This window comes from Squalius cephalus (assembly GCF_949319135.1).
Source record: "Squalius cephalus genome assembly, chromosome: 1".
NCBI lineage: Eukaryota > Metazoa > Chordata > Actinopteri > Cypriniformes > Leuciscidae > Squalius > Squalius cephalus.
In genome coordinates, this window is record NC_137122.1 from 44,855,801 (window position 1) to 44,869,341 (window position 13,541).

General features: G+C 40.6%; 2 protein-coding genes across 2 annotated transcripts; one reads left to right on the forward strand and one right to left on the reverse strand.

Annotated features, from left to right (window-relative positions):
- Positions 1-409: 409 nt before the first annotated feature.
- On the reverse strand, positions 410-13,162 carry rundc3aa (RUN domain containing 3Aa). The gene is made up of 11 exons (XM_079874568.1): positions 12,708-13,162; positions 4,451-4,566; positions 4,224-4,357; positions 3,271-3,356; positions 3,084-3,173; positions 2,889-2,969; positions 2,623-2,788; positions 2,197-2,354; positions 1,872-1,991; positions 1,614-1,714; positions 410-1,394 (listed from the first exon to the last, which is right to left on the reverse strand). Exons 1-11 carry the CDS (start codon positions 12,812-12,814, stop codon positions 1,252-1,254), a joined length of 1,302 nt encoding a protein of 433 aa, XP_079730694.1. The 5' UTR covers positions 12,815-13,162; the 3' UTR covers positions 410-1,251.
- On the forward strand, positions 5,027-10,779 carry zwi (zwilling). Its single transcript, XM_079874627.1, has 2 exons — positions 5,027-8,035; positions 9,788-10,779. Exon 1 carries the CDS (start codon positions 5,254-5,256, stop codon positions 5,500-5,502), a length of 249 nt encoding a protein of 82 aa, XP_079730753.1. The 5' UTR covers positions 5,027-5,253; the 3' UTR covers positions 5,503-8,035; positions 9,788-10,779.
- Positions 13,163-13,541: the final 379 nt, after the last annotated feature.

Here is a 13,541-nt window from a genome sequence, read left to right on the forward strand (position 1 = left end):
GCAATTATGAAGGGAGCGCTCTTTGCATGCTTTCTGCCATGCCAAATCCCGCATACAGAATGCTTGTTTGTCTTTTAACATTAACAGTGGCTTGTGAAAGTATAATTTTAATTAACTTTAATTTAAACTATAAATTATAATTTATTTGGAGCATTTATGCTTGGATGTGTAGGGTGTGCGGTGACACGTATCCTGAAATCAATTTAAATGTTTTTTAATGGGGAAATACGGAGTAGATGTACCATGTGTTTGTCTCCTGCTTTGCAAAGCCATTACAAGCAATATCCACTAAATGTCGAGTTCTCCCGGGAAGTGCTGATATTTTTGTGCTATTTGCCCTGAAGCATTCTGGGATAAGAATTTGAGATTTATGTTCTTTTTGCGATATTCAGAGAAACAAGTCTGAGTTAAGATAACATAAGAATAATTTATTACAATTTAAAACTGCAGAGCACTGCCACCACCACATAACAAAATAGGCAATTATATATAAAGAAACTGAAAAAAAAAAAAACACCAATAAGATAAATATGACAAAATATTTGAATTTAGCTGACAACACTTGAAACGCTTGCTGTCACATTGTATAACTGTCAAAGGCACAAATACAATGAGTAAGCCAAGGCATTTACAGCCTCAATAAAGCGCATTTCACATGCAGATGCAGGAAGCAGATTCTGCCTTCTCCCTCCCTTGGTCTCTCTCTTTTATTTCCTCATATCTTTTGTTTTTAGTTGATAAGCATAGGAAGGAGGTAATATGTCTAAATAAGAGATTGACTGTGGTTAACATATGACCAGATGTGTTCATGTTCATTTTAAATGCATTTATGTATAATGAATCAGTCTTGAGCTTTGTGTATCACTTTGATTTGTTCATGCTTTTGGTGCTGGGACGCTGCTGTGCCCTTGGGCTCCTAATATCTGGCTCAGGGAATGTTACAGACATTCAAACATTCTGATGAAGACTTTACTGAAGGGTGGAAGATAAGAGTGAATAATAAATTGGAAAGTAAAGCTAGGAAAGTAAGAGGGTGCAGGAGGGTTTGTCATTCATGGATTTTTAAGACTGGATCTTACACTTCACAAATTCAGATTAAACACCTTCTTCACCCATAAAACACAATCAATTCACTCTATTTTGTTTCAGATCCTTGGGAATGTTGGAGGATGTTGGTTGCACAATTGTGATGTCTCTTAGGGAAAGTAAATTGAGACAGAGAGTGTCTTGTTGGTTGGACTTTGGCGCCCCCTAGCTGGGAGACAGGGCAGGACTTGGCTCTCTGCTGATGTTGACCAAATACTCACTGGATTTGAGACTTGCCAGAGACTTGCAGCTGGGTAGAGAAGCCAAAGAACCACAAAGACCGAGCATAGAGGGAGTGTTGTCTTTAGCTGAAGAGAAGAGAAGAGAAGAGAAGAGAAGAGAAGAGAAGAGAAGAGAAGAGAAGAGAAGAGAAGAGAAGAGAAGAGAAGAGAAGAGAAGAGAAGAGAAGAGAAGAGAAGAGAAGAGAAGAGAAGAGAAGAGAAGAAGAGAAGAGAAGAGAAACAAGATTCATTATTAATCAGTACTCAGACAGGCTTGTAATATATGTTAATCTGTGTGGTTTTTACCTGCTGACCAGGCGTTGTCTCCATTCTGATTGCCGTCTTCCTTCTGAGAGTCAGAGTTCAAACTCACATCAGCTGAGAGGTCCAAACTGTGAAAACTTCTCCTAAACCCAAACACATGAATGCATGACTAGATTGACTAGACTGAGTGGTGCTCTCCTGTGCAAAACTTGATGCTACAGATGACTTCCAGGATATTGCTATGCAGTTGCTGAGGTGTTCTGAGTGGTGATGGTCTTGAAATTTTGACTCAGTGCTTACCGACGGAACAGCTTTACGTTTCCTTGGTTGTTGGCGGCTTGTGCAGTTGTCCATTGGTTAATGAGTGGTATACATAAGCCTTTTACTAAATGAGAGGACTCACAAGGAATGATGCCAGTGCTGCAAAACATACCAGAATAAAGCTAAAAAGACTTCTTGTTGGCACAAATGCAGAATGTGTAATAGTGTGTGTGTGTGTGTGTGTGTGTGTGTGTGTGTGTGTGTGTGTGTGTGTGTGTGTGTGTGTGTGTGTGTGTGTGTGTGTGTGTGTGCGTGCGTGCGTGTGTGTGTGTGTGTGTGTGTGTGTGTGCGTGTGTGTGCATACAGTTGTGCTTGTAGTTCCAGGATAATGGCCTCCAGTTCTTTCTTCTCTTGTTGACTCTGGACCTGTAGATCCTCTAATTTAGCATCTAGCCTCTTGTTCTCCGTTTCAAAATTTTTCAGCTGGGACTCCCTCAAGCGCACCAGTTCCTCTAAATAACCCTAAAATTACACATATTCATGGATTAGGATATGAATGCACTATTTCTATTTGAATGCACTATTTCTGTTAACACAAATGAAACCTTATTGTAAAGAGTTAGCATTTCATTTTAATCCACTGCTGAAAGCTGTGTTTTGGAACATGGCAGCTGTTTTTTTATTTATTATTATTATTATTATTATTATTATTAATTTCTACAGCTAAAAACTTAATTTGAACAAGGTCAACCAAATCACCCAGTGGCTGGAACTAAAAAAATTCCAGTACCTTTTGGGCATAGACAATCTTGAATCTTTGCTCCATCTTTCTGCACTTGTTGCTCCAGGTCTCTTCGTCCGTGACCAGAGGAATGTAAGGATGCTCAGCTACACTCTCATCGCTGGCACTGCTGTCCACACTGCGGCGGTCTTCTTCATCACTCAAATAGTCGTAGCTGCAGGGCCACAGCAATAGCAGTAATGACATATTAAGGGGCACTATAAGGTTTAGGCTTTGTGTTTGGTCAGAAAATAAAATGTATTAAAACCTCCTACCTCTGGGTGAACTTAAGGTAAGGTGTGTAGTCGATCACTGCAGGTGTCTTTCCATCCAAAACCTCTCCTTTCAGGCAGAAACTAATGGTAGCAAAAAAAGAAAGACAGTCAGTATTATCATATCACTCGTTGGTGCCGCTGGTGGTAAAGAAATTTCACATTTAAGTAAATGTCATTTATGCAAGTTGTTTTTACCTAAAGTCAATGGCGCTGAGTCCAATTAGCATACCCGTCAGAACAGTAGCCTCTTCCCTTAGCATAATGGCGCCATCATCATAAAATCTCCTGCAGTGCAAATATACATTTAAAAATGCTTTAAATTACTTCAAAATGATGAAGACAGCTGTAAAACACATTGTATAGACAAGTGCAGAGTTGTGACCTGGTAGTCCGAGTGTCTCTTAATGCAGTGGCTACATATTCAGACAAACGCTTCTCCATCAAAGCTACACGTATCCAAGCTCGCCCCTGTATGACAACAAGAAAATTAACAGTTAATGAAAAAGCATTGCAACCTAGCTAGCCTATGTTCTCACTGTCAGTTTTTGGGATTGACAATTGCATTTACTTATAGGTGTGAGTCTCGAAATGTCCCGTTCAAACAGCAACTTACAGTAGCATCTATTGAGCGTGCAATGGGAGTCAAGCCCATATTCTCTTATCAGTAACCACAGCAACAGTCCATCCATTTTCCTAGCATTATTCCCGCTCATTTGCAGGGTCCGCTTCACACACACATTTGACGCCGGATGCCCTTCCTGACACAACTGAGAGTGCTGGGACACATTCACACTCACAATTTGGAATGTCCAATCCACTATCCACTGAGCCACCGTGCCACCCTGCCACTCTAACCACTGCGACAGTGATATCATAGAAATATCATAGATGGCAAAGTCCAATCGAGCCACGAAAGAATGCATCAAACCTTCATTAACCGACAGCAGCTTTTATATCTGGGTGAGGAGAGGAGTATTTGAGTCACGTGTTGAACACAAAACTGTCTCCAGTGGAGAACAGTGACTGAATCTAAAACCTTCAGATGACACGCTGCACATTTCTCCGTCACTGTAAGTTCCCGAAAGCAAAACAACATAGGAAAACCCGCAACACACGGTAGATATGCATTTGTGCTACGCTGCTCTCTCGCACTGTATGATGTGACAGTTAGATTAGTTGTCCAGTCCGATTCTGTTCACACAATGAGGTTTTCCGAGAATGCAGTTGTGAGTCCTGAAAATTTACAGTTGTGATTCGGTTATAGAATATTGTTGTGTACAGGCCTCACAGGGTAAAGATAGAGTGCTTGAAGCTGAAAGGTTGAAAGTGTCTTGCCTTTGCTCGTGACGTGCTAATGTTCTCAATGCTCTCAATGCTACTGATGCAGTTGTTGTGGACTTTACTGCAGGCCAGACGGATATAGTCCCAAAAACTCCTCTGGCCATCTGAACTGAACCAACCACCTGGACCTGATAAAAAAAACAAAAAAACAAAAAACAAAGATTATTCATGAGTACTGACACACATTGGGCATTAACAGAAAAAGTTGTGTAAATGTATACCTTTGAACCGGTGACTGAGGATGTGCTCCAAAATTGCTGCAAAGTTGATGAACTCCTCCGATGAGTCATCAATAGGCTCAGCAGTGTACTTTTCCAACAACGTCTTCACAGAAAACCTGAGAGAGAAAGAAAGAGTAACAGAGAGAAATGCAGTAAAATTGAGTTACGCTAGATATGCTACGTAACAGATCCGATTTGGAAACTCCAAATTCATCAAAAACACAGAGACACACAGTGATGAAACACCACCCTTCGCTAACAGTATGATCAGCATCTCACAGATACAAAAACTAGCATTGGTGCAGGCCCCACTCAATGCAGCCATTCTGACTGATGTAAAGACGGGCGGTTTCGGGAGCGGTGCCATAGCGGACAGCTGAGGTCAATTCCAATTGTCCTGTGTGCTAGACAATGCCCTTTTGATGCCATGTTCACGTTATCACTCCTGCCATCACAATTGGAGTCCTTGTGCCCTGGCCAACAGTGTTATGCTACTTGTCGGCGTGGCGACTTTTGTCCTTTCGCCTGGGTTCCATGCAAACCTCTGCGGCTTTTGTTTTTTTTAAAAGAACACTATAGTGAGCGAATCTCCCTCGTATACTAACACACTTATTTTCTCCACCCACCCACTTGCTGAAATGGTGGTGTGATCTATTTAGGGCTGTCCCGATACTGTGTACAGTTTTCTTCTAGCACAGTCAAACCTGCAAGGCGCTGGTATGCTAAGACTCTAGCCCACTCAAAGGGAAGAGGAAACAGAGAGAGAACTGAGAGTTCGAAGACCTGATGACCTACATGCCTTCATGGGGAACACCAGTATTACAGAAGGGAAGACTGCCCTGTCTGTAGGCGGCTCTTCAATAGCCCGGGGCAAGACTTCCATCACCATGGGCAAGTCCAACATCACCCGTGGGGTCACCACTACCTCTATGGGAGACTCTACCATAACCAGAGGCAAGACCACCATATCCCTGGGCACAGCCAGCTTCAGCCGAGGCAAAACTACAACCTCCTTCCGCAAGGCCCTCATGCCCAAGCGCCGGACCAAGTAGATGGAAAGGAGATCCGCAAACGCTGAAACAAAGACCAAGACTTCAACAGCAAGAAAGAGCACTGAGAAGGACAAGACAACAGATATACAGGAAGAGGACGACTCAAAAGCCTCAAAAGGAAAGGCTTTTCTTTTATTGAGAAAGACCTGCTTTACAAAAGGGAAAATCAAACTGATGAAAAGCAAGAAGGCCATGTCATGGGGGAAGACAGTTCTTTCAAGGAGCAAGACCAAACTGAGGAAGGGAGAGACTGCGTTTGTGGTGGGTACAACTACAATCACTCATGGAGAGACTACTAGTTCTTTGAGCAAGGCCACTTTAAGTCAAAGGGAGAAGTCTGTCACTGTAGTTAAGACTTCCCTCAAAAGAGGAAAGGAAACGCAATGGAATCTCTACTGGGATTTTCATCTGTGACATAAAGACACAAATATAACTGCAAACAGATTATGTACAGTATATGTGTATGTTACCACAAAGACTGACTTTGAAGTAGAGCGTTCAAGCAGGTTGGATGTCTTGTGAGATGCAAGTGTTTGCCAGTTTGCTCTAGAATTGCACAAATGCATTCTAGAGGCAAAATGAAGTGCAAGTGTACCTTAAATTGGCTTGGAACTGAGCATGACGTATTTGTCCCTGAAAGAGAATAGAGATGATTTTAAGATAAAGATTTGTTTGAGAGAACATGTCGCAAATCTGGTTTCCATGAAGAGAACATGCATGCACGCATGTGTGAGGGTGTGCACTTCCACAACTGGAATGGCTTTTATTGTTGTTCACATGCAGAAGGGTCTAAGTTGGATAATGATCAGGAATCCAGATCTGACATTGTTTTGCAAGTGGAATTGTATCAATTAATTAATACTAACCAAGTCATAGTAAAAAGTTTTAACTTCAATCATAGCCTTACAAATAAAATGTGCATTGCTAGTTCTTCGACTTCTTAATCTTACATTAATGTAGCATAAATCAACAGTATTATAATGGATTAAATCAGCATTGTCAATAAATAGACCTTTAAAATGGTTAAAACATTGTTTTAATGTGTCTGTCTTTAAAATATTTCAGAGGGTTTATTTTAATTTACCTTAAGCTAGGCACACACTGTTGCTTGTCAGACTATACAATGTGATCACAATCATATCTTAGGTAAAATCCACCTCTCTTTTGTCAGACTGTAAAGTTGTATTCAAGACTTTTGTCCCACTCGTCCCATTGACAGCTAGTAGTAAATGTTTTACAGTGCCATAACTTTGTTAGTGGCTTAGATTTATTTAAAAAAAGAAGCCAAAAATACAATGTGAACCTGGCTTTACCTTTTAGCAAGCATCTCAAAAACTGTATATATATGAAAATATGCTTCGTTAATAACTCATTTGAATGCACATTTAGGGGTCTGATATAACAAAATCATTAAAGTAGACCACACCGTTAAGTCTCAAAGTCTTGCGCTCAGTCAACACGACAACTTTTTCAGAAATTATGTACAGTATATGTCAAGACATTTCTAGCAGTTCTAGGGAGGCACAATGCCACGGAACTGAGTGATGTCACCCCCGATTGTGTCGCCCAACAATGTGTTCTTCAGTGCCTCGCTTTAGCGACGATACAATGTGGTCTACTGTCCGCTCTGCCCCCATATAGAACTAAGGCCTCCTACGGCAGCCTCTGTCCATTCACGGCACACAGGGGAGGTATGTGGCCTTGCGAAGCCCACGTTATGCTGCTCAACAAGTGCTTTATGCTGTTGCATGGGGGTTGCTCTCACCACGCTTAGCATTCTTGTCCCATCCCGACACTAGCTGTTTGGACTGTCACACCCAGCCAGGCACTGTCTGTGTGCGTTGGGATGCGTTGCTGCCAGGACACGCGATGAGCCATCGTAACCTCATCCTGTAGAACCAGGAGAGCACAAGATTCCCAAGGGAAAATAGAGAAAATTTAACCGTGAACGTGCTCCAGGTAAGATCGTCTAGGCTGGCTGCTGGAGGAGACTTCCTGGAGCTTCTCCACCACCACCTTTGGTTCCACCATGGGTAATACCAGTATCACAGAGGGCAAGACGGCCCTCAACCTGGGGAGCACATCAATCAAGAGAGACAAGACCAAGATCTTGATGGGAAACTCTTCTATCTCCCGCGGGAAGAGCACAACATCCCTGGGCTCCTCCACCATCACCAGTGGCAAGACAAAGATCTCCATGGGTGGCGCCTCTTTCAGCAGAGGCACCAAGTCTACGTCCTTCCGAAAAGCTTTAATGCCCAAGAGGAAAACTCTTTAATGGCGAGTAAGTCAAAATCTATGGGGAGGGTGCAGGGTGCTGGTAGTGGTATGGGGGGACAGTTTCACCAAGCTGGAAACAAAGAAAACATAAGCAAATATCACCAACAGCTGAGGAAACATCATCATCACAGCGTACCTTCTGTGGAGATAATTTATTGCATCTTGCAAAAAAAATTGCCATTCAAAAAAAAAATCCCTTTTGGACCAAGTCTCTTTTTTGTTTTCATTTCTCTGGAATACATCCCAGATACAGGTTAGTAACTAATGATCCAGCTCCAAAGGATGATGGTTATGCCATGGACTATTATTTGCAGGAATAATAGATTTACTTATTCAACACAGTAATTTCATAAATGATGATAATTAATGCCTCACATTATGTAATATTGATATTTCAAGGTTCTACAAGGATCACTGATCTTGCCAGCATGGATTTCAGTTTAGTCACCTGTAGTTGTTTGATCGTCGCTGTTTCATTGCTTCATTATTTGACCTGAGCAAAATTTGTCCCTCTGTAATGACAGCTCAGTTATATTTGAATGCCCTAAACATCATAAACATTCTTGAGTCTAGATTTTCTCCTTGGCTCTATGGCTCACCCAAGAGGTGTTCCACAGAGGTGGTCCACAAGGGCAGGTAAATCCCACACTCCAAGAACAATGCTAATCATTGCAGTAGGACAACTCCCAACACCAGCCAACCAAATAATTGGATTGCACACGATGCCTGGTCACATATGAAGATGTGCAGGTCTGTGAAGGTTCTCAGGGTGAGGGCTGAAGGGTGAGGGATGAAATGCTAATAGAGAAATGTGGCAGCAACACTGTCTTGGTACGATTTGACACTGAAAAACAAACGTGCAGCCACTTAACAAATGGCTTTTGTGTTCTTGGTCTCACCCACTTTGGTAACAGGCCAAAAACCAGACCCTTGTAAGAAATATAACTTCATAGCACTCGCTCTTAAGATTTTTGTTAGTTTTTTCAAGGTACATTTGACTACACGCGGAATTACCTCTGAATTACCTCTAATTCTCTCAGGGTTCTGGATTGTTCTCAGTTTTTAAAGCTTACAGGCCACTGATTATAAGTCTAGATTTTCTTTGTACCTCCTACTTTCTTGTTATGCTTTGGTCCCTCTCTCCCATACCCTTTCTATCAATCATCCCTATTTCCATGTTCTGGCCCTCCTCTCCCAAGCTTGACCAGTCATTCTTTTGCTACGTCTCCCTCCCACTCTCAGTTTTGAACTTTTTAATATACTTCTTCACCCCCCTTCCCTCACCCTTATTGTAGGCGATACCAGCACTATCCACTAATTCTCGATATGCAACCCCCCCCCCCCCAGTTCCTCAACAAAAATACAAACTTGATGCTTGAGAATACAAACTTTCATCAAATTCAAACGAAATTTAAATGTGGCACATCTTACAGATAACAAAAAAAAAAATGCTTCTTAGAACTGGAGGATAGGATAGTTAAATGGTTTAGGTATGTGTAGACTGAGAAGCTAAGTAAGTGATTAATTGTGTAATTATGCATTCAGCCTGATTGCTGATTGCTATAGTTAGAAGTTTAAGTTTATCATGAAAGAACCAGTCAGAGGTCGCTGAGCTGGTGCCAAGACATGTTTGGTAACAAATGTGATTTTGACATGTTCCTAAGAAAGCAGATGGTCAGGGAACTGCATTTCAAGGATGAAGGTGGAACTGAAAATATGCCAATTGATACCCAATTCCCTCCCTTTTAAAAACAAATCTGCATAATATTGATCTCCAAAACCTTTAAGGGAAATTTTTAAAAACATTTAAGTAGAAAATTAACACCATCAACAACATCCAAAACATTATCAAGAGAACTATGTTCCATACGATACCATAAGTCCCATAAGACATCATCCAGTGACTTCTTGTATATCATTCAGATGACAAGTCACACACAAAACTAAAGCTGTTGATTGTACTGATACAAAGATTGACACTGAATTCAAATGCTCATCCTTGCAGAGTTCTTGAATCATCGGAGTCCACAGCTTTACATTACTAGCTTCAACTGTCTGGAAAACTTTTTCAAGGAGAAAAGCAAAACGGGCCATTCCCTTTTATTGGAAAGTCAAGACATGGGGACATCAACAAGAGCCATTCTTTGACCGCTGGAACTCTTACCTTTCGACTTTGACCTGGGAGGCAGTCATCATGCCTTATTTTACACTTCATAAACTTCATAAAATCCTCACAATGGTGATGTTACTGCCGTACACTGTTACAAATCTTATGGTCTGAAGTACTGAGCAATTGCCATGTATATGACAACAATGTTTGGAAGGAACTTTTATCCAAAACAACTTACAGTGCATTCAATGTATTTCATTAGTAAAAACCAACCAACAAACATGTAAACGTATCATGAGTGCCCTTATAATGAAACCTTTATTTAGCCCCTCTGAAACTGACATTTGTTTAGTGTGAGTGTAAAAACTGAAAAAGTAGAAAACTGAAACTGTGTTACTGTCTATAGTTATGTCAGTGATCCAGACTGTATATGTGTAACCATTGTAAAATAGGCAGCAAAAATGCAACATCACTAATGCTTTTGATCTTAGCACAGAAGGAGCTCAGCTTTGAGATAAGTGGGTGGGTTATGGGGAGTGAAACTAATCATGTGTCTGTTGGTCAAAACTCTTCTCCACAATGTCAACAGCTCTCAGTTTCAGCAAAGATGCTTCAGATTAATATATTGGTTAGATTTGCCCCTGATTTCCAGCTTAGATCATTTACCATGAAGACTTGTGATTTAGGGGTCAAAAGCAAACATTTCCCTGACCGTTGAGAATTTCAACCTGGTATAAAGTTAGCTAAAGACTAAGCAACAAATTTCATAAATGGGCATTGCAATGTTGGACTGAGAGACACGACACTGGGGGTAAGGGTTTGATGATTGAGAGTGAAGGAAATGAAATGTCTCCTGATCTCAATGTACCAGAGAAATACAACGCTCATGATAGAGACACGGTAGGTTTTAGCTACTCCGAGCTACGTGTCTCTAAGAGCATCAAGTAATCTGAGCTAATCACGATTCAATTTAATTAAGCACTGTTTTGAGATTTTTTTGCTAGCAGCCATTAATTAAGATTCAAAAATCTTTTTTTTTTCTTGTCAAGTTCTTCGTCCTGTGTGTCTTGTTGTTCAATGTTACAAACAACTCTGGAGTGGCCATACGAGGGATGTGGGTAGCAGAGAAAGGCCTCTGCCCTTTTCAACAAAAGCGTCTTTGTGTTTATAATAATCTGTGAGGTCTGAAGTCCATTTTTGTAATTCTTTCTTGCTCGTTTTTTCACCATGCATTAGCATAGCATGTGTTTCATGTGTTTAACAGTTCCTACATTATGCCATCCAGATGGTAGAACCTTGGGAAGTTTGGTTCTAACCACAGTGCTGTATGCTTAATAAATATGAGCTGACATTAATGAAGATTGTTTTTCTCGTAGATCTATTCTAGGTTTAGGACTAGAACCTATATTCCTATTTCCTGCAGCCAAACAGATGGGGATGATGATGTCACAACAGCTTGCCACATCACAATCATCTCTTTGACTGCATTTACATTATGACAACACAATGGTGCTGCTGTCCCAACAGGAGTGACAGTGTTCTGTGTCTATTCAGCAACTGTACATGGCCTATGCCTGGGGCGCCCCCAAACATGAATTATTCAACATCCACTTAATGTGCTGTACCAAGCGACCGGTGAAGTGCAGCTCCGGTGCAGTCCCACACTGCCCTGCAGAACAGAATGCAGTGGTGGAATTCTATGTGCCTCATAAGCTTCGGTCATGACTCACCAATGCATGTTGCACAGTGTGATGGGACAAAATGTGCACACACAGGGCTGAGACTCTCCAATCTATGGATGCAATGACTTATGTGCCATTAAGTCAAGACCTTTATGATGTGAATCTCCCGATCTCCCGGTTAAAACAGAATAACTTTTAATACCTGATTTGATAAAACATGACTACTAATAACTAAGGTTCAAACAGCAATATTAATTTAGTAAACTGACTTATTCACTGGCATGATGAAGGAATTATGCAATCAAAACAAAGTTGACATTGCATTAATTCTAGTGAGATTTGGTGATCAATCAGATAATAGAGAAAGATTTATGTATATACTATTTGAAAAGTGTAACTCAATGTGAGATGCATTTGACATATTCATAAACAGTAAATGTAAGGGGATCAATTTAATATCTATTTGGCTAACAGTAACACCATCATGGCCTAAGTTACATCAGCAGAAAGTTGTTTCAGATAAAGAGATAAAGTTATTCGATTTTGATTATAGACTGTGAATAACATTCTATGCACCAATTGTTCACAAAAACACCAGGAACATGCATTAAGAAATTAAGTGAGATCAATTTTGATGTCATGTTGACTCTGATAGAAATATAAATAGTATAATGTACTGCTAATTTTAATTTATGATTTTATTTATTTTTGTAGCCCTTATTTAAGAAACCCTATCAACAATACGACCAAATTCATCTCTTTTACCAAACTCATTCTTGAAAAAATATCACAGAATCACCTGAAACATCTTTGTGAAAGGCTCTGTGAGGTTGAAAGTCATAGTGTGGTTTAAGCATGTCGCGTCCACGGCATGAAAATCGTCGGATGGATGTAATGACGTCATGGATGCTATAATGAAATAAGGGACCAACGTCCTTAAGGGCCTCATCTTCAATATTAAGCGTTTACGCAAGAACGTAAATCAGAAAAGATGCAATGTTATATGACGTATGTCCTAGTTAATAAAATATATAATAATAATAAAGGCTAATAGGTAACGAGAGATTATCTAAATGAAAACACGATTGGTGTCGTGAAGAACAGTTCGATGTGTCATGCAATAAACTCGCTACCTGCAGACGGTGATGAGATTCTTGCGCTCCACGCCGACGTTTCTAGAAGACGATTTTTTCGACGTTAGACCCATAGCCATTGCGGTCTGGAGACAGCCTGACTTCATGAATCGGCGGAGGCTGCACCGAGCCTCAGTTTCCCGGCTGCGCGGCTCAAACCCCTCCCTAGCTTCTTCCGCCGAGCTGCTGCTGGATGGAGGTATGCCCACTCCAGGGCTGGGGGACGACAGGGCTACAAAAATACAACATCTTGCACTTATAAACTTTCAGTTTTTCCTAAAAATGAGACATTAGAAATATTGAAAATATGATGTGACTCATCTCATCTGGAATCTTCCCACTTTGAAAGGGTGGGATGGTTGAAAGTTGAGGATCGAGTGTCTCAGATGCAGCTGGGTATGGTACATAAAATTGTTTATGAAGATGTTCCCAAATATTTTAGAAATTATTTTAATAGAGTTAAACGAAGTTCACAGATACTCCACTAGGGGTAGCTCAACAGATTTTGTACCCCCCAGATTTAACACTAATCTGGGCAAACAGTCTTTTCTTTATGATGGAACTACTTTGGAATCGGTTTACTGGTACACTCAAGACAGTAAGAAGCATAGGCAGTTTTAAACGGTGTTTGAAAGTATGACTTAGTTGTCAGTCGTAGTCATTATTATATTATAGTCTATTTTTATTGTTAATTTTTCTGTATAATATGCATGAATATGATGAATGATTGATGTGTGATTTGCTGCCACTTGTCCTCTCCCCCTAGGGACCACAATGGAAATAAGTCTTTGGGCTTTATTGTGTTATCCCTGACTATTTATGTATGTTTAATGT

Coding starts and splice junctions, on each gene's coding strand:
- zwi (XM_079874627.1), top strand. CDS start 5,254: ATGGGGAACACCAGTATTACAGAAGGGAAGACTGCCCTGTCTGTAGGC.
- rundc3aa (XM_079874568.1), bottom strand. CDS start 12,814: ATGAAGTCAGGCTGTCTCCAGACCGCAATGGCTATGGGTCTAACGTCG. Junction 4,567..12,707: donor AATCTCATCACCGTCTGCAG/GTAGCGAGTTTA, acceptor TTTCTCTCTCAG/GTTTTCTGTGAAGACGTTGT. Junction 3,357..4,223: donor TTAGCACGTCACGAGCAAAG/GCAAGACACTTT, acceptor GTTGTCATACAG/GGGCGAGCTTGGATACGTGT.